Source organism: Girardinichthys multiradiatus, chromosome 14 (assembly GCF_021462225.1).
Source record: "Girardinichthys multiradiatus isolate DD_20200921_A chromosome 14, DD_fGirMul_XY1, whole genome shotgun sequence".
NCBI classification, from domain to species: domain Eukaryota; kingdom Metazoa; phylum Chordata; class Actinopteri; order Cyprinodontiformes; family Goodeidae; genus Girardinichthys; species Girardinichthys multiradiatus.
In genome coordinates, this window is record NC_061807.1 from 11,083,745 (window position 1) to 11,105,495 (window position 21,751).

At 39.6% G+C, this 21,751-nt stretch overlaps 1 protein-coding gene across 2 annotated transcripts; it reads right to left on the reverse strand.

Moving 5' to 3' along the window:
- Nucleotides 1-663: 663 nt before the first annotated feature.
- On the reverse strand, nucleotides 664-15,933 carry LOC124880301 (low affinity immunoglobulin gamma Fc region receptor II-like). 2 transcript variants are annotated; one of them, XR_007041293.1, is made up of 7 exons: nucleotides 14,656-15,933; nucleotides 13,870-14,127; nucleotides 12,994-13,236; nucleotides 12,290-12,403; nucleotides 10,754-10,841; nucleotides 9,569-9,640; nucleotides 664-1,515 (listed from the first exon to the last, which is right to left on the reverse strand). XR_007041293.1 is itself a non-coding variant. In XM_047385347.1 (6 exons), the coding sequence occupies exons 1-6, from the start codon at nucleotides 14,684-14,686 to the stop codon at nucleotides 1,463-1,465; spliced, it is 771 nt and encodes a 256-aa protein (XP_047241303.1). In that variant the 5' UTR covers nucleotides 14,687-15,923; the 3' UTR covers nucleotides 664-1,462. The 2 variants fall into 2 exon arrangements, 1 of the variants encoding a protein (XP_047241303.1); XM_047385347.1 differs by lacking the exon at nucleotides 10,754-10,841 and having other exon boundaries at nucleotides 14,656-15,923.
- Between the last annotated feature and the right edge of the window lie 5,818 nt (nucleotides 15,934-21,751).

Consider the following 21,751-nt stretch of genomic DNA (forward strand, 5'->3'; position numbering starts at 1 on the left):
GATGCTACGTCATCATTTACGTGGGAGCTCTGCAAGGTCGTGTTTTAAGCCTCCTGTTGTAATGCCTCTAAATCTACAACTGTGGCCACAGCTCAAACACTGCTGGGAAATTTGGCTGAGAACCTTGTTCTAGATCTGATGATCTGATCTGACAACAAACACAAACTAGCAGAAAACCCCTGTAACTACATCTACACGATGGGGTTGTTGGAGACGGTATGCAGCTTTAAATACATTTGTATCCACATTCAGTAGAACCTCACCTGGTCCACATGTACAGACGCATTGACTATTGTAATTGTGGCAGCTGAGACAGTTTTTAAGGTCAGGGGAGATGATCAAATATCATGGTGCAGAAATCTTTGTTTTCACTGCTAAACTAAAGCAAATGGTTCTGGAACCTAAAGACACAAACTGACAGAAGCACTGGAAATGTTTCTTCATCAGGATATACTCAGCCAGTACCACAGGACAAACTGCGAACCAGTTCACACCACGTGTAAATATCTATAAGGCTACATCTTTCCTATTCTAAAACAGTTTTGGAAAACTCAGAAGTACATTTCACTACAATATTACACATGAGAATGTCTGTGACAGATTTATTCAATAAGATAATAAAAAAAAAAGATTTTCAAACAAAACCCAACTTCAGGCAAAAGACACCAACAAGAAGATAAAAATATGATCATAAAACATTATTAATCATTTATAGCCAAAATTATTAGGAATCGCAAAAACAGGTGATTTTCAGAAAAAGGAATAAACAAGGAAACTCAGAGGCTGTGGAGGAGTGATTAGTGTCATTAAACCATCTGAGACTAATCAAAGGAATGAGGAACAAGAGGAAAGAAACATAGCAGGATGCTGGGAGAAGATGACCAGTCAACAAAAAACTAACAGAAAGAGCTCAATAAAAACCCACAAGGATCTAGAAATAAAGGAAAAAGACTAACAGTCTAAAGCAACATGTACTGAAAATAAAAACATAAGAAAAACCTAACAAAATCCAAACAAATGAATGAACTAACTTGGAGAGACCATAACAGTAATAATAAATAACCCCAAACACCAAAACAAGTGAGAATCAAGCAAAAAACAGAAGGATTGGGGTAGTTCATGTTTTTATTTAAGTGAAATAATATCACAAAATAGCCAAATAAATGACAGAAACAGACAAACAGACCGGAAAGAAAGAAAACAAACCCACCAGTTTCTAAAAATAAACACACAACTGAACTTACATATAAAAAGAACTAAATAAATTCATCATCTGCAAAGAAAACTAAGCGTTATAGTATAAGCCATTTTTTAAGTTAGTAACCAAGCAAAAATGTACAAAGCTACAAAATTCTTTGTTTTATTTTTATGTTTCAGAAGAAATATTTCTGTGGCTTGATGTAAAATGTACATATAATTCATATAGTTCATAATTCAACTGCAACAGGGGATTCTCATGTTGTCAGCTGCTGTCTGGCATCACTCCCGAATACAAGGTCGGGACAGAACCCACATCTGGGAAAAATGAAGAGGTGAAAACGTTACATTATAGATCTGACACTGCCTTCATTGTAAATGGAGTTCAATTGCTCAAAGGTTAAATTTAGATAAATGAAACTAGTGAGAACAGTTAGAGTCACAAGACACTTTCTAAAGTTTCTCCTCTTTAGCAGAAACAGATGTGTAGTTTCAGATGACCTATAAACACTTCTGTGCTTTGGTGGTTTAAGCTTGAATGAAACTGTTAACCATAAACACCAATGAATTTCCTGAGAATGTGCTGGGAATTTTATATTTCTATCCAGTTTCAAAGATGTAAAGCAATATACCTATATCAGCTATACCACCAGAGAGGTGGATGATGCTAATTGTTTTTTTTTGTTTGAGTATTAAATGGTAATCTGCAAATGCAATCGTTTCTCAGTAACCAGTAATTTTGGTATCAAGTTGGGATTTTCCTCTTATAATCTGTACTGTATTTACTGAGGCCAAACCATAAGGGGAAACATAACCACACAGGCACTGTTTCATATGTCGGCAAATCATTTAAGATGTTTAACAGAAAATAACTTTATGAATAAGTACTCCCAGTCCAAAGGCTCCTAAACAATGGAGCAAGAGAAGCAACTGCTTCCCCGTTTTAAACTAGTGGAGAAAATGTATGTTTTGCTTGCGCAGCATTTGACCCCCAGAGAAATTATCACTGCTTGCAGTCAGACAAATTTAATGTATGTCAATCAGATACACTTTTTCAAAGCAAAATAAATATTATGTTAGAAAAAAATAATATTAGAATAAATAAATGTTAGAAAATAAAGCCCCCATATTTTAATCCGACCTTTTTTAACCTCTGAGTTGGTTTGATCCAATTTTCCAATGAACAACAGTCTGATTTAAAAACAAAACGTTTTTAATCTCAGTCAGATTTCTTTCATCTGAAATTGAGAGGAAAGGGAAGTCAATCAGCTTTTAAAGTGTTATAAATGTGTTGCATCATTTTCACACAGCTAATCTTCGCTGTGTGAACAAGAAAATTAGATTACAGTAGAAACTTATAATACTTTTCCAAACTTAACATGACACACTAGCCTCTTTCAGATTATCCTTCCATTTCATGATCTCTACGTCTCCCACTGATATGAAAACACACACAGAGCTCAGCCCGGTGGGGGGCTACCCACCAGGGGGAATCCTCCCCACATTTTATGTGTTGCTCTGGTGAATGCTGAGAGTTGAGAAAGAGAAACAGAAAAGCTCACTCTGCTCTGGATCTGTGATCCCAGCTGCAAGATCAGAAGTCAAACATGGCCCCATGATCGCAACAGATTGACTTTCATGATGGTAAAGGACGAAGAGAGCCAAAATGGGGGTTTATGGTTGCACATCCATAGAGGTACTGTGACCTGAAAGGAGCTATTGCCACTTGCATGGATGTCCACCAGGGATGAAACAAGAGATAAAATCAGCAGGAAACCAGCAGTTTGTTTTTCACTAATAGTGTAAAGATATGATAAAATAAACAGAAGGGGGGGCTGCACGGTGGCGCAGTTGGTAGCACTGTTGCCTTGCAGTAAGAAGGTCCTGGGTTCGATTTCTTGCCTGGGGTCTTTCTGCATGGAGTTTGCATGTTCTCCCCGTGCATGCGTGGGTTCTCACCGGGTACTCCGGCTTCCTCCCACAGTCCAAAGACATGCCTGTTAGGTTAATTGGTAACTCTAAATTGCCCTTAGGTGTATGAATGAGTGTGTGTATGGTTGTTTGTGTGTTGCCCTGCGATGGACTGGCAACCTGTCCAGGGTGTACCCTACCTCTCGCCCATAGACTGCTGGAGATAGGCACCAGCTCCCCCGTGACCCACTATGGAATAAGCGGTAGAAAATGACTGACTGACTGATGAATCTATGATTGGTGTAGAATAATCCACTGCAAGTGTAACTAACCATATATTGTATACGTTCTAAAGTCCTTTTTGTCTTTGCACAAACAGGATGAAGGCTTCATGAACACTGTAGACTATTGAAAGAACCTCTGTTCAGTGTGGAAACCTCTAGTTCAGATTTGATCAGGCTAAGGATTTTAGATATTGAACTAAAGATGATCAAATGCAGTACAGATTGAATACAAACCATAAAACAGCCCTGAATCTACAAAATAAGATTCCAGCTATTGCCTTGTTATTAGCTAGCAGTTAGCCTGTCACTATATTGTCACAGTGCTTCCAAATAGTTTGTCTTGGTCTTTCAGTCTATTATCATTTCATTCTCTCCTCCGAGTGCCAAAAATGGCTGCTAAATGAATTATTAAAAAGTAGAAGAGGCTCCTTCAGTGCTAATGTAATCAAGTATGGTTAGCCAGCCCGGTGAGAAGTGTAGGATCTCTGCTCCTCCCCTTCTGGTTGGTTCTGGCAGCTCATTGTCTGCAGCTGCAACGCATTCTCCTAATGAGCTCATGGGCTTCTTAAGGTAGCTGCTGATACAGACCTTTGCTGGAACATAACCTCAGTTATGTGGACTCCTGTCTGTCTGCCTATCCGTCTGCCTATCCGTCTGCCTATCTGCCTACCTGCCTGCCAACATCTGGTAATACTCCCTCCTAAGGACTGCACTGTAAATGTTCTCATCACCAGTACTCTCTCTCTCTCCTTGGATTCCTGGGTTTACCTCCTCCTCCTCTGGCTTTTGGACAACTCCAACTCAAGATTCCTTAAACAAAGTCTACAGTAGAAATAAACCTCATTTACCGTCTTATCCTGTGTGCTGAGTCTGTTTCATCCTCTGGTCTTGTTCTAATTTGACTATCTAAGCAATTCATGATAAGAAGTTTATCTTGACTGACAAAACAATGAAACAACCACAGATCTACTTCCTTTTTTACTTCAAATGATTTTTTCAAACAAACGGAGTCTCAAGCTTAGCATATGCAGCTTGACCTGACCCCATGCTGACAGCAACAAGAAAAAACTTTGAGAGACAGATGTCACATTGACAGGAAACATTACGCCGTTTGAATATCATAAGATCACTTGCCGCAAGATCTTACATCTCTGGTATGCAGCCTTTCATGTTTTGTTTTTTAGGCCAATAAACATCCAAAACGTTAGCGAGGATTACAATATTCTCATGATGCTGAGATAAATTTTCACAAAAGGTTAGTTGCATTTATTTAATTTGCATCTACAATTAAACCGGATATTTACCTATAATGTACAAAAAGACACGCCCCCTTTATTTTCTCACTCTTGTGTATTAAATTAGACTAAAGGGTTGCTGTTTCAGGTAAGTTATTACCAACATTATTACTGTTTGCTAAATGCCAGAATAATGACAGACGTAACTTTTTAAGGATTTCTTATAAAGAGTCAGATGCTCAAATATTTACATACACTAAGATATATTTGTCTACAAGCATTTTGGGAAAGCCCAGATGAGGATGGAGTGGCTTTGTAAACTTCTGGTAGGTTGATTAACAACATTTAAGTTAAATGGAGACACACCTGTAGAAAAGTTTCAAGGCAACACCTCAAACACACTGCTCCCATCATGGAAAAATGTAAAGAAATCAGGCAAATGTTTTAGTAAGGTTCATTGCTACAATTTCTATATGTCCAAAGGTGCAAGGTCCATCTGTTCACACAGTTATATGAAGTATAAACGCCATGGAAATATCCAGGCATTATACTGTTCAGAAACAAGACGAGTTCTGTAGCCACATAGCCAAAAAGGCCCATCAGAGAGGAATTCAATTCAATTCAATTCAGTTTTATTTATATAGCGCCAATTCACAACAAATGTCTCAAGGCACTTCACAAAAGTCAGGAACATGCATTCCAATTAATCCTAACCATTGAACAGTGCAGTCAGAGTTAGTTATTTATTCAAATTGGATAAAAAGTTTTTCTGTCTAAGGAAACCCAGCAGATTGCATCCAGTCAGTGACTTGCAGCATTCCCTCCTCCTGGATGAGCATGTAGAGACAGTGGACAGTCACTGGCGTTGACTTTGCAGCAATCCCTCATACTGAGCATGCATGTAGCGACAGCGGAGAGGAAAAACTCCCTTTTAACAGGAAGAAACCTCCAGCAGAACCAGGCTCAGTGTGAGCGGCCATCTGCCACGACCGACTGGGGGTTTGAGAGAACAGAGCAGAGACACAAAGAGAACAAAGAAGCACTGATCCAGGAGTCCTTTCTATGGGTAGGAAAAGTAAATGTTAATGGATGTAGCTCCTTTAGTCGTTTCATCTAGAAAGAAAGAACAGATAAACTCTGAGCCAGTTTTCGAGGTTAGAGTCTGAAAGAGAGCACATACAGTTAGTTACAGTTAAGCTCAGGCAATTGCCATGTCTAGGAGAGAGAAAGGGTTAAACACTAAAAGACAAGGCCATGTGGATCATCGGTAGAGGGTGAGCATTAAGTTGTTGCCAGCAGCAGCTCAGATGATGCCCCTCTCCAGAAACGTGTCACAGGTAGACACAGAGCCAGGCCAGGTGTAGCTTCTAGGAAGAGAAAAGAGAGAACAAGGTTAAAAGCTGAAATAACAGCAAATAATGCAAAATTGGAGAGTAGTGTGAGAATGTAGCGAAGAGGGTGAAAGTGGTCATTATGTCCTCCAGCAGCCTAAGCCTATAGCAGCATAACTACACAGATAGTTTCAGTTCAGATTATTTAGTTAAACGGCGCTTATTTACAACAATGTCGTCTCAAGGCACCCCACAAAGGGTCCCACTGATGGTCATTGTTATACTAAAAACCACAAGGATTGGGATACCTCCCTCTGTCAGACTGATTATAACCATTGGAAAAGAGAAGGGGTCACACAGGTAGCAGAAATGGAGGGTGTGTTTGCACCTCAACCATAACTGAGCCAGTTTACGTTAAACCTGACTCCCCCTTACTCCAACCAACAGTGAGGGAGGAAGGCTCCCTCCCTGATAAACTAAGCCACTCTAACTATAAGCTTTATCAAAAAGGAAAGTTTTAAGCCTAGCCTTAAAAGTAGACAGGGTGTCCACCTCACGGACCAAAACTGGGAGCTGGTTCCACAGGAGAGGAGCCTGATAACTAAAGGATCTGCCTCCCATTCTACTTCTAGAGACTCTAGGAACCACCAGTAAACCTGCAGTCTGAGAACGAAGTGCTCTGTTAGGAACATGTGGAACAATCAGATCTCTGATGTATGATGGAGCTAGATCATTAAGGGCTTTATATGTGAGGAGGAGAATTTTAAATTCTATTGCGGAAGAAGCCGTAAATACAAAAGCAGGATTAAAAAGCCAGACCACAGTTTGCAAATGAGCTTAGTTTCTGGAAGCTAAACAGTGTTTAGCCATGATGACCATGGTTACATTTGGAGTAAAATGGTTAAGATTGTTTGCCTGAGAGCACCCTCCTAACTGTGAAGTACGGGGGTGGCATCATCATGTTGTGGGGGTTTTTGCTGTAGGTGGAACGGGTGCACTTCATAAAAAAAATGGATGGGATGAGACCTTAAGTGGAAATATGCAACACTTAAAGACATCAGCCAGGAAGCTAAAGTGTGGCCTCAAATGGGCAAAGACCCTGAACATACCACCAAATTAGCTACAAAATAGCTTAAGGACAAGAAAGTCAGAGAAAATTTGTGAGCAAAGCTAGGAGGTCTGCAAACCTAACCCAGTTACACCAGTTTAGATAAATTAAACTACTACACAACGAGTACCAGGCAACGCAGTGTGAGTCTTGCTGTTTATGGAGTCAGTCAGCCATTTCCTATACCGCTTCTTCCATAGGGGGTTCCAGGGTAGCTGGTTCCTATCTCCAGCAGTCTATGGGTGAGAGGCAGGGTACACCCTGGACAGGTCGCCAGTCCATCACAGGGCAACACACAAACAACCATGCACACACTCATTCACAAACCTAAGGGCAATTTAGAGAAAGCAATTAAACTAACAGGCATGTCTTTGGAATGTGAGAGGAAGCAGGAGTACACGGTGAGAACCCACGCATGCACGGGGAGAACATGCAAACTCCATGTAGAAAGACCCCGGTCCGGGCGTCAAACCTAGGACCTTCTTGCTGCAAGGCAATAGTGCTACCAGGTGCGCCACCGTGCAGCCCTGTTTCTGTAGTAACTTTGAAAAAAAAGGTTGGGAACCAAAAGTGTTCGTATTAAAAAGTCTAACATGCACAAATTGTCTTTCTGCTCTCGGTGGAGGTGGACGCTTTTTCTCTGTCTCCCGCACCCCTCCCATATCTGCCCTGCTTCAGCTCTGTGTCTTGTCTTCTTTTTGGAGCCTCTTTTTGCATATCATCCAAAATCTTAGTTATGGATTTGGTCAGCTGGTCTCTCAATGTAATTGATCAAATTTTCTCGACGAGACGACAGGGTGAAGGAGATGGACTCCTGGCAGAAGTGGAGTATTGTGTGTTTGTCGATAATGTCAGTCGAGGATGTGGAAGATATGTATATAATTGGATGTATGATATCAGGATTTCTGCTTTTTGGAATCAGCAGTTACCTGGCATATCGAGAAATTCAGAGACTGTCAGCAGCTGTTCTGGCAATTGTGAGGCTGCCTGGCATGTGTGAAGGGATCTTCAGGGCGATCAGCACTTAGACTGAGATGTTACGTGAGCTGAATCGCAGACTGGATGTGATCCCTAGGATCGCAGGCAGGTTGCGGTTCCTGGACTCAGGGGTGAAATGGGATAAATCTTGGAGAAAGTTGTTCGCTCGGATCTGGCGAAAGACCAGGAATTTAGCTGTTTGGATTCGTCTTTGAGAAGCACCAGTGAGACTTTCAAGGCTGACGGAAAATTAAGAGTCAGCCTAACCCAAATAATTATTGTTTTTCTGAATCTGGCTCCCCTGCACGGCCTTGATGGCTGGCTATCTTCAACTTCTCCTGGAAGTTATGTAAACATGACGCTCTGCTCCCTCTGCCCCTCCCTTCCCTGAGGACATCTGTGGACCTGCTCAGAACTTTGTGGCCGGTTGATGAACATTCCAACGTACCATCAAGGACAATGGCCTCTGTGACAGTGCTTCATGGACTTACTTGCACACACACACATGCTCAAGATAAACATATGCACCCCTCACACCACCTTCACCGTTCCCGGCATGATGTTGTTTTGTCAACTTGTTGCTTCTTTGTGCTGAGGTTTTTTGCAATCTCAAACTGTATCCTGCTAAGGATAAAGTGTGAAATATGATTTTTTTCCCTCTACTTTCCTAATGTGGCCTCTTTTCTCATCTAACAAGGGCAGCGCCTGTGAGTGGGCAGCAAAGCCTCGGTGACCCGTCCCCCTTGTCTTGTGTCATGATGTATGTTTGGATGGGTTGTACTGGAATTCTAATTTCCCCTCGGGGATCAATAAAGTATCTTTGAATTTAATTTAATTTAATTTAATTTATCCATTCAATGTATTTATACCTTGCAAGAAAACCTGAATATCAGACGAAGCCCCATGAATGCACAGGGAAACAGGAAAGCTCAAACCATAGCTGGCTATAAAGAGTAACTAAGTCAAAATGTTCAGTAAAGACTATGTTTTAAAGTCGTCATTGCTCTGGAGAAATAAAAAAAACATATTTGTATGTATGTATTGTATAAAGTAATGACTAAGATTAGCTTGTAACAAGTCAAAATATCCAAAAGATCAATTTATTAAAAAATGTTATCTTGACACAATATTTCTAGAAGAAATTTGTTTCTATTTTATTCTTAATGTCAGATATTAGACAGTAGAAATAAAATCAGATGATGTCACAGCAACGTGCTGATTGTGGTATCTATATCCTGTTGCCATGGTGATGGACACACCTCTGTTTGCAACACTGTCATGTTCTTCCTGTTTTAACAATGACAACAAAAGCACGTGGCCATGTTTATTACGTAATGGAAAGTATGAATGGCAGCACAGCTTTATACTAAACTAGTTTTTAACCCACGTCAGCTGGAACCAGGTCTTGTGACCTTGGAACGCAGGTTTGTTTATATTGTTGTTAATATTATATATATAGTTTCTCTTCACACCATTAAACCGTGACCAACACAGAGTGTTTGAGGTGATTTCTGAAGCTCTCACCAGAGATCCTTTGAGGTTTTCCTTCCTGTGAGATGGTGACATCAGTGTAGGACACAGAACGGTCCATTCTACCTGCAGAGATAAACCAAACTTTGTGACACAGCAGACGCATTTAAAACGTTTCAAAACAGTTACGTGTTTCATTATCTTCTCAGTAATATTTATCACTTCAAATAACAGTGGTTCTTTGTGGGTTAAAAGTGTGGAAACTAGCATTCAAAGTACTTTAATACTTTTGTTTGTGTTTTACTTTGACCAAATCTCACACGTTTTGATAAAAATGCTTCATTGTTGTTATTCTTACAGCAGATTTAATGCATGTATGATGCCACAAAACCACACAGTAGATTACAAATCTCTTGTAATTCAGTGCTGAGTCACTCATTTAACAACCTCGGCCGACCAACATGCTTCACAAGCAGGAAAATAGAAGAAAAATGACAGAAACAGGTCCTCAGCTGATGATGATGCAATGGGCTCAGTTTTAAAGGTTCAGACCATCATTATGCTGTCTGGCAATACAATATGAACCACTGCAGAAAAGATTTGTTATACTAATGTAAGGACCTGCATTTCTCTCCGGAGGACTTGGTGACATCAGACATGAGAGAAAACGAAGTAACAAACATGCACGGGTAAAGCTGCAGACGCTACCATGGAAACATATTTACTTCCTCACATATTTCTTCTGATTCTACTTATTTAAATGTTTCAGATCATGAAACAAATTTTAACATCAGACAAAGATAACCTGAGTGAATTTAAATAGTGTTTTCAAGTTTATTCTTTTAGAAGAAATCAGTAACTAAAGGTGACGTCATCCAAATCAGGTGAACATGCGCAAGACAGCGATGACTAAAAGTTTCTTTAAAGTAAAAAAACAAATAGCAGAGTTAAAAATATGTTGAGCTGTTTTCTTTTCAGTCAAACTTGTGTAGATGAAGTACCACAAAGTTCATAATTCATGTTTGATGCTATCAGCAAAGCTCTTTATGTGGATCAGTACGATCTGTTGTAACAATCTGAACCACCAGGCATTTTCTAATTTCATGCTTGTGGTCATGACATTCAATTCAATTCAATTCATTTCAATTCAATTCAATTCAATTCAATTCAAAAATACTTTATTAATCCCAAAGGGAAATTAAATAAGCTCATAAGACATAAATAAGACATTTAGCTCACTTCATTCTTTCACCACCACATTAACAAATGTTTTGGCATTTGTGCATCAAATAGAGACCAGATAGAGCTGCTGTTCTCACATCACCGGCTGGAAAACAGAAGGTAACAAGAAAAACTGTATAGAAAAAAAACATGAAACCAGACTGGAATATAAAACGCTGTCAGTAGTTTAGGTTCAAACAGTGACTGTAGTGCCTTCTGTGCTGCTCTGCTGCTACTCTGTCATTAAATGAACTAGAATGAGACCTCATGCCTCATTTACAATGCTGGTTTAGAAAATGAAATACATATAAAACATTTTTATAAGATTGAAAATTGATTTAAAACATTTCAATTTCATAAAATGTTATTTTTCTCAGTGAATAAATAAAAAATATCAAATACAAATGATTTCAAAGTTGTGCAGAACCCAAGGTGAGCTCAAGCATTGGAGAAGGCAACAAGCAATTTGATGTGGTTTATTTTGACTGTGTCAGTTTTACCACAAGCCACAATGTTTTACACCTTTTATTTATATGTGCAGTAAATGCTCCATAACTGTGACTAATAGTGTTAAAAGGAAATGAAAGGATTTTAAAAAAGTGGCGGATCAACACCTTTAACATCAAGCGTAACTTTTATATCTATTAGATGACAGTTATTATTTAGATTAGACTGGGTGCAGATGCATTTGTATGAACATGAAAACATGTCTTTTCATGCTAATCCATGTCTCATGTCTTTAGATTTGAAATTGCAGATGAAATGCTCGTGTCGGTTTATGATTTTACTGAATTAACTTCAGGTCTTCCTCACTTAACTAAAACTTCAACCTCAACGGTTCTACGGTAAGTTTGCTGCACAGCTATGATGCTTTCATGAGCTAAAAGAAAAATCTGATATTTAAGTTTCAAAAAGGAAGAAAATTTAGTATTTTTTATTTCTTTTGTGTCACCAGTGAGAACTGCTGGCAAACTTTGAGTATCCCTCAGCTAAGCAATCAGATCCACTCTAGTCTGAAGAGTTAAACCCAAATTATTCATTTTCCTGTCAGATTTAGATTCACAATTATTTTACCCAACCAAACAGATAGTTTCAGATTAAAAAAATGGGACAGGGAATCTCTAAAAACATGATAAATCTGTGCAAAATGTACATGTACAAAAATCGACACTTTAAAACTGGTGTGTCAAAATTGTCTAAAACCGATCTTAATAGTTAAAGAAAAATCTGCATTGGCTTTATAGACGGTTTTTGTTTTCTGACATTGGAAGGCCTTTTGGCCATCACCCTAATCTTTAGCTCCCTCCACAGTTTCTCTCTCAGATTCAAATTTGGATTCTGGTCGGAGGTTAAAGAATTACTTTAAAACTAAATCTGCCTGAGGTGTGAATAATCCTGGGTTTAATCATCATTTATAGAGCTTTTTATTCTCATTTCATAAAAGCGCGTCAATATTTGATGAGAAACGGATAATTCGGCACATCAGCCTGACACCTGCATGTAAAAAGCAGCAGGATGTGAAATCTCTGACTGTTTACATGAAAACTCACTGACCTTTGTGGTTTCTGAACAGCCAGAGTAACATCAGAACGAACAACAACAAGATGCACACCACAACAGGAAGTAGAATGTAGGCGACGGGAGCTGTAGGCATTTGAGGACTGCACCCTTTAAAATACAAAGATAGCAGGTTAGCTGGCCTACATGCAAACAATAAAAACACTTTATACGAGATGTGGGCGGCAGTTTGAAGGTTTGCTAAAAAAGTACTCCTCTGAACTTCAGAAATGTCGCACCCTTTCTAAAGAGGGATGCTAATCAAATTTGTACAAAATAAATGTGATTACAACTGTTCTGTCATATTTAGCTGATGCTACTGGGGTTTAATGAACAGCTAATTACATTTCTAGTCAGTTCATATAAACATGGTTCCAAAATATAACAGATTTCATCTCAAGGCTCTGCACAAGCAACTAAGATGTAGTTGTAGAGAATCCAGTTTGGTCCAAATTCAATTCAGATCAATCGGATTCACACCAGTCTAATCCAATGAGCACTTTCATAGGTTACAAATTTCACAAAAAAATAAAAATATAGAGGCTGTAATTTAAAGTATGATAACAAAGAAAACATGTTTTGTTGAACTCTTTACATTCCATAAATAAGATCTATAAAACTATAACTTAAAACTGCAAACTAACACAAACAGAGACAACTCTTTAAAACGTGTTTTTACATTTTCTAGGCATCCTTCTCACCTCTGACAGTCAGCCATCTTTCTTCCGATTCTCCGAGTCCAGAGACGTTACACTTGTAGAGGCCTTCATCAGATTTAGAAACACTTTGGATGGTGAAGTTTCCCGTAGAGCTGCTCCCGATGAGCTCCTCGTTTTTATAGAAATGAGTTTGATTGGAGAAAGATGTCCTGGCTCTGCAGTGAAAGGTTAGGTTTTCCCCTTCACTAACTGGATGTTCAGGACTCTCCAGGATCAATTCTCCATCTGAGAAACACAATGTTGTGGCAAACAAGTTTTAAATAACAAGACTGAAGTGAGAAAGCTTTTATGAGCATGTTTTACTCCTGTTTCCAGGGAGGAACTCACATACATGACAGTGTGCATATGAGCCCATGAGCTCTGAGCTTTCTCACCCAGATATACTCTTACAGGATCATAAAACAGCAGAACTAGAAAGTGGTTCTGTGTTTCTTTCTCACACCTGGAACTGATCAAGATCACATCTGAGCTCCTTCACATCCATAACTAATCCTCCCACATGTGTGTCTTTAATGCAAACATTTTTACATATTGTTAGCTTTCAACATATTGCTGTGATTACATGAGGAGCGACAGAAATAATGACAAAGCTGAAAGGATCAAATCTGATGTAGATTCTTATCACAAAATAAATGTGGCTGTAATGTGAAGCTGGAGTAAAGTTTGAGAAACCAACCCACAAACTTTGACATCATAAAGACAGACGAGATATGATGCAACTCACACTTTTGTATAAATGTAACTTCATCCTGTTTGATATTTAGAGGACTTTTCTCTCTGCCAGACTACAAACAGATCAGCTCTCCTCAAACTGAATCAGTTTGAGTCCAGATCAGCTTCTGCTCTGTTTTAACCCACCTGTTACAGTGATGTTGACTTCATTGCTGCGTTCTCCTGCTTCAGATTCACACCAGTAAACTCCTGAGTCTTGTTCATATAGATCATTTAAGACGCATGTAGAGTCATTTCTTTTCGATGGATAGGAGGGACAGAGTTCATAAATTTTTTTTGATGTCTTTCTTCTGACTCTCCACTCAGTCGAGTTTCCCTCACAGTTCAGAACAACATTCTCATACTGGAAGAACTGGGATCTGCTGGGAAGGAGTCTCAGACAAGCTGCAAAGAGGAAAAAAACTACAATAAAGAAATGTTCTTCAGAATCTGTTTCTGATTGATTTAAACTGGAAAACAATAAATGCTGAATTTCATTTATAAACATAAAAATCACATTTATCTGCAGTTATTCTGTCGACCAACTGAGGAAGTACAGTTAATGCAGCTGCAGCTGGAAGCTGGGTACAGTGATGGTTGCTCAGCGGATATAATCGATTCGGCCTGAAACACCACTAATGATCAAAGAGAAAACACTAAAGGAGGAAACTAACTCATCTGGAGGAACAATAAAGCTTTTTCCATTAATAAACTACTTATTCAGCAGAAGATATTTCTCACAATGATTTATTTTAGTTTTGCTTTTATTTTAGTCAGCAATAAAAAAAAGTTCTGATCTTGACTTTAGAAAAGATTTTTTGGGATTACATCTGAATAAACAAGTAAAAACAAAAATAAATAAAACACAAGCTAGCTTCTTTATATGAGTGTAAAGAGTGTTTTTGAAGAAAATTAGAAGTTATTTTTACTCACCAACAACAGCACAGAGCACTGTTACCTCCATCCTGAGCTGCTGTACTGACAGAGAGACACTTAACCCATTGGGGGGTGTTCATAACACCTCTGATGAATGTGTCAGAAACACCACAGCTTCCTGCTAACGCAGTCATCTCCAGGTCCAAACCCGTGAACGTCTTGTTTCTGCAAAAGTCATGAAAAAAGAAAACCTGTGAAGCTCAGAGAAGGTCCAACATTTTGGCCACCAGAGTCTGCAGGAAGCAGCAGAAAGAGGTCATCTCATCACCGTAACCTCTGATGCTGTTTGCAGCAAAATATAATATCAGTCTGAGATGAACAGCAGCTTCCTCTAGAGAAGGCATCTACTCAAAGATCTGAACTAAGCTGTTTTTCTGGGGGTAAATAATATGTAATATATTCCTTCATTTTCACAGGTTTAAAATATTTAAAATCCATTTTAGCATATTTAAAGTCATTAATTTATAAAATGCAGTGCTGTCTTTTTTTCTTGCAGGCCTTTGAACAGCATGGGAGGATCCATGGCTGCTGCACAAGTCCCTGCTGAAATCTGATTGAACCCGACTGCATCGCAATGAATTTACCAAATAATAGGAATGACTTACAGCAAATACAAACCCAATATTCAGTTTCAGTTTTCAGAAGTTATGCCACTGGACCAATAAAAAGGGGTTTACAGTACATATATGTGGGTCTAGAGAAAACTATCTCCATGTACTGTACAACATAATGCTCTAAATGCTTGATCGGGCTTCGTTTGCACAACTTCCTGTATCAGTGCTGTGCTGCATTGACATGATAAGCCTGTGGTTCTGCTGATGTGTTCAGGAAGCCCAGGACGCTTTGACAGCATCAAATTATCTATGAAGCACATTTAAAACCTTGCTTGCTGGACCAAAGTGCAGTTCAACAAGGTGAAAAACACCCCGAAACATAAAGCACTAAAATAAAATAAGAAATCAGAGAAATCTCGAGGAGAAAAATAGGTCCTAGCCTTGGCTAAAAGCCTCAGCTGGAAAAGGTGTGATTTTTCACTACAGTTTGCAATCATTTCTGTCAAATGGCAAACCAAGGTTTCTAAGAGAAGATTTCTTATAAGAAACTAGGAGCCCAAGAAATGGATCTGGGTAAATTACACTGATAAAATTATCTGTTTTGTTCTGATTTACACCAAGAAGGTTGTGACCCAGTCATGGGATGAAACATGGACTTGAACTGTACACAGAGAACTAGAGTCTGGTAAAAAAAAAAAAAAAAAAAAACACTTCTCTTTCACGTTTCCCGCGGCAGCACAAGTGGTCACTATGGGGAGGCAGCAAGCAATCCTGGGAGTGCCCGGCCACACTGCAGAGACAGCTCGTTTCAATCTCTTGTATCTGGGATCTTATTGTTTCGGTCATGACCCAATGTTCATGCCAATAGGTGAGGGTATGGATGTAGACCGACCGGTAAATCGAGGGCTTTGCCTCTCGACTCAGCTCTCTCTTCACCACAACAGGCCGGCACAGCGTTCTCATTACTGCTGCAGCCGCATCGATCCGTCTATCAATCTTCTGCTCCATTCTCCCCTCACTCATGAACAAGACTCCAAGATACTTAAACTCCTCCCCTTGAGGCAGGAACTCCCCTCCAACCTGTCCATGAAAGTTATGAACCAGTGACAAACATGCAACATGCACCGGGAACAGGTCTGATTTAATGCTGGAAATGCGGATCAAACTCCTGTTCCGCTTGTACAGAGACCAGATGGCCCTTAATAAAGGCCCCCGACTCTGTACTCTACAGGGCACCACAAGGGACACGGTCAAATGCTTTCTCCAGGTCCACAAAACACGTGTACCAGTTGGGCAAACTCCCATGAACCCTCTAGTACCCTGCAGAGGGTGTAGAGCTGGTCCAGTGTTCCACGGCCGGGACGAAAATCACACTGCTCCTCCTGAAGCCAAGGTTTGACTATCGGCCAGACACTCCTCTCCAACAACCTTGCATAGGCCTTACCAGGGAAGCTGTGGTTGGAACACACCCTCCAGTCCCCCTTCTTATTAAGGGTGTTGGACCACTTGGACCACTAGTTTGCTAAATATTGGACCATTTGCACGTTGCTGGACGCCACTATGCCTTTTCAACGTCATCGGCCATTTTGTACCGCAGGATAGTGTGCTCCTACTAATCCCAGCGGGCACTGCGGCTCATAGGATGGGGGTGTTGCAGCTCTGATGTCACAGCGGACTATATAACATACTCTGAGACCCCCCCCCCCAGTGCTTTTCAGCTTGGGACCGAGACGCGGTTACGACGCAAATGAAGCAGCATTCCGGAGAAGAAGTCCCACGTGGATTTTCATTCATTCCCTTTCGCCATGGATGCCAGAGGACGAATATTGACCGCTCTTCTTGGAGTTAACTGTGGACGTGCAGTAAATCCCTCCATCTCTCACTCTCTCCCTCTGCTCAGAGAAGACTTCAACAAGTAAAATCCACCCTTTTATTTTTATTTCTTTATTAGGAATAGCGTGAGCAGGGAAGAGTAGGTTTTAGTGCGAGTTAGAATCGTCACTTATAGTCTAATGTTTTCTGAATTGTATGTGCATGCCATTGTTTTGAAACTTGACTGCTGTTGAACTCTGAAGTCGCCGCGCTTCTCAAGTTGTGTTTTTACTGTGTGACACCTGGTGCAGCTGTGCTGTTAAAATTTAACTGCTGTAATAACTTCATGGTGAAAATCAACCATTTTCTTTGTCTTCGACACTTCATGTTTTATTAGTTGCCGCCAAAAGGTTTACAACCCTTTGTGTGCTCAGACATCCCCAGCGGTGGGGGATGTTTTATGGCTTACAGTAACTAAGCTACACTTTCTGGCGGGCCGCTCCCCAAAACTCCATTCGACACCATATTCCTCTTGTCATATTATCACTTGTGGCCATAATTGCTGGTTTGATTTCATACACACCCACTGCTGTTTTGTGTTATTTTGTTTAGTTAGATATTTTACCCTTCTGTGGAGAACTTTGCATGTTTGATTAGGTGAAGATTATTGAATCGGAATAGCGAGGTGTATCAGGGCTGTTGAATTAATAAATATTCACGTAGATAAAGAGAAGATTTGTCAGTCAAAATAAGGTCAAAGTTCCCCACTTTTTGGCAGAAACGGTTGATTGAACAGTGACATCTAGTAATAGTTATCAATTATTACTGAGTATTTAACGGTTGTAATTATCAAGGGCTTTAGGCTATAATTACAACACCAAAGGACATATCTGGCTTCGATTCATAAATAAGGATTTTTGGTTAAGAAATTAATTTTCTCAAATTATGATTTTAAATTATAATTCTTGATAAATATTAATTAATCAATAATCATAATCCCAACAAGGAGGACCACCACCCAAGTCTGCCATAGGCACTGTCCCCGACCGCCAAGCAATGTTGAAGAGGCGTGTCAACCATGACAGCCCCACAACATCCAGAGACTTGAGATACTCAGGTTGGATCTCATCCGCCCCTGAAGCCCTGCCACCGTTGAGCATTTATGGAAGACTGCAGTCGTACTGCCGAGTTAAAGCAATTAACACAAAACTCAGAGTTCTCTCTCCTCCCAGTCTTCATGGGGGAACTTTATATACTCACAGTGCATCTTCTTCAAAATTCCCAAAAATTCCCTACCTTCAACTCCTCCTTATTGAAAATTATAACATTGGTGTGTATGTGAAACTCCTGACCAATCCGATTTACCATTTCCATTTATGTACCTGTTCTGGCACACACAACATTGGACTCTTAGCAGTAGTTACGGGAATATAGGAACAAGATCACATCTGCAGGACATCCAAACCGACCTGAAGGACAGTTGTACAATAACAATCCCGTCACTCTTATCACTCCCTTCATTCCAAGGCTGGACTGGACAGCCGTTCCCGTATTAGGCCAGACAAGGTTCAACACGGGCCTCTTTCCATTAATATGCTGTCTCATGTCAAGAACACATTTCAGCCCAATAAATAGCTTCTATACATTTTGACCTTGGTGACTTCAACCTGGGTGATGAACGAGTCCAACTCCGAGTCCCCAGTATCTGCAGAGACTAAATAATTAAATATATAATTGAATTATGAAATGTTCCATTAAATAATTAAATATACCTTATTAATTATAATTTTAAAATAATTGTTTTTTTAAATAAATAGAATTATTTCACTCTGTATTTATTTACTTCGTGGCCTCCTCATCACAAAATAATTTAACCAGTCAACTTATTTCATGGTACATTTATTTGTTTCATGGGACATTCACATTTATTTATTTCATGATATATTTAATTTTGATTTAATTTTGTCACTTTTGACAACCCAAGGGGTGGGGTTGAATACATTAGCCGCAGTTGTCGTGAACCGTGTCATTCTTGACACAGCGAAGGATGAATCAGCTGTTTTTAAACAGCTGATTCATCCTTCGCTGTATCAGCTGTTTAAAAACAGCTGATACATCCACAGCTGATACAGCGAAGGATGAATCAGCTATTTAAAAACAGCTGATACATCCACAGCTGATACAGCGAAGGATGAATCAGCTATTTAAAAACAGCTGATTCATCCACAGCTGATACATTGAAGGATGAATCAGCTGTTTTTAAACTGTGGAAACCATCTCAGCTGTATTTTTTATTAATTTATTTTCATGGGTTTTTTTATGTATTAGTTCTGCTGATCATACGTCCGGTGTTGTGCAATATTAATTTCCCCTGAAAAAATCTTTTTTTGTTTTCTGCTTGTTTGTGTTTGTATTGTTAACAACTAGCAAGTATAACGGCAGTCTTACAACAATAAGGGCAATAAATTCCTGCACACAAACACCGTTGAAACATCACGTCTTGAAGACTTATTAGTAGTAAGTGTACGACCAGTGGCGATTCTGGACCAAATTTACAGGGGGGCCAGTGTTTTTTCATGGGGGCACAGAACAAAAAAATAAAAACAAAAAAACAGGGAAATATTTCATCATTTCATATATTAAGTAAACCACAGAGAGAATTATGGCTGAACTGCAGGTTGCAGACCCCTAATCTAGCAGATGAAAACTGTGATCCTATCTCAATATGACTCAAGCTAAAAGTGCAACAATGTAATTTTTAATTCATTGTTAAAGTAAAACTATGAAGTTAATAAATAAAATTGGTCCATGGCACCTATCAGTTACGGTGTCTGTGCCTTTATATGTCATCATAAGAAACTGATTTAGTATTATGTCTTCAGGAGAGGGGCCAGGACCAGTTCTACAGGCGCACTGGCCCCTGTTGGCCCCTTTCTAGAACCACCCATGTGTACAACTGCCGACATGTTACGTAAAAAATACAGAACTGCTAAAGACAGTCACAGTTGAAAGTTTTACACTGTTATTGCGAGTAGCAGCCATCTTGAATGCGGGAGTCGGGTATGGTCCAGTGACTTTGCGACTTGTAATTCAGACTTTGCAGGCGTTCCAGTTGAAATTTCCTAATCAGAAGTCGTCCAATCCGAGTACAAATGGAACGCTTCAAGATAGAAGGGGACCAGAATTTTTCAGGGTTAAAGCTGAGAGATGCTGTTCATTGGCCATAAAACACAGCTCGGTTATAAATTGTGGATTTCCACTTATGGATTTCACAAAATATAAAGTTCATACGAGGTACACAGAAGAAAGAGAACAGGTAATTATATTTTCTCTTGCAGACTGTTGGGATATCTTCTTACATTTTAACTCTGTTTTTAAGCGCAGTAAGGAGCAATAGTACATGTTCAGGCATAAGAACCACCTTCCCTAAAGGTTGTTGTTGTTCACCTTTTGCTGCCAAATTTGCTCTAACTGGTCATGGCATGGAGTCCATTAGACCCCTGAAGGTGTGAGAATTTGGAGGCTCACTTCAAACTGGTTCCCTTGAAACTATACATTAAATCCTACTGACAGAAGCTAAAAGAACCAACAACCTGATCTTCTAATCATCCCCATAAGCATTTGGGGAGTGTTTTTATGGGAGATGCATGCTCGTCCCACATTGTACCAACATGGTTCTGTTGACGTGATTGAATGCATAGCAATATATAATGACTAATAGGTGCTGTCCAATCCAGTAACATTTATCAATGTTAATAGTCTGATAAAAGACCACCACTCATCCCTTCTTCTACTATATAATGCAAATAAACAAAATGGTCATTTAAAACAGCTCTCTTCTTTTTTTCAAACAACAGGTGGTACATCACTGAGTTGACATTAAAAATAATTCTGAAACTTTTAAGTTTCGCCCAAGCTTCATTGGTTCTGACTTCCACTTCATCCATGTAGAGATTGGCTACAGTGGATGAAACTGGGGATGCTGTGGCGTAAACATGCTACAGTCAGTAAAGGTTTGCTCTTTATTTAACAGATGTGGTAGACAGAAAGAGGTCCAACAGATTGCAAATCTGGTCTGGGGTGAAGTTGCTCCGGTGTAGATGCTTGTCTTTTTGGAGATGTTTCCATGCCTTCTACTTAAGGCCTTAGGGTTATCATGTCCTGGATGTCTCAGAATCTCCACCATTAAAAGTATATCATAGCAAAATTTCATATGTTCAAGTAATGTTTTTATTCAGATCATTTAAACCCTGAAACTTCAGAGAAATGTTTGACTCTGGTTTAGCGAAAGCATTACTTTTCATTTTTACTTGTAAATAGGGACTCACAAGACTAAAGCCCACTCCTCCTAGCAACTCTGCAAAATGGGAAAGACAGGACAACAAGCCACTAAAGCAGGGCAGATGGTCTTATGGTATAGGTGTGTTTTAAGCCCCCTTCTCTATACCCATACCACCTACAACTAAGGCCACAGCTCCAACATTACTATTGAGTTTGTTTGACAACACTGATCTGATCAGACAACAAACACAAACTAGCAAAGCATATAATCCCATCTGCTGCACCCAAGCACCTGCATAGTCTCTGGTGGAGAGGGTGTCCAGCCTTAACTACCTCAGATGCAAGGGTTCTTGTAGATGAGGCAACTAAGGCAATTAAAATGACAGTGATAAAATATTATGATTTTGGGGTTCTAGAAAGACAAGACAAGAACTGAAGGAAATAAG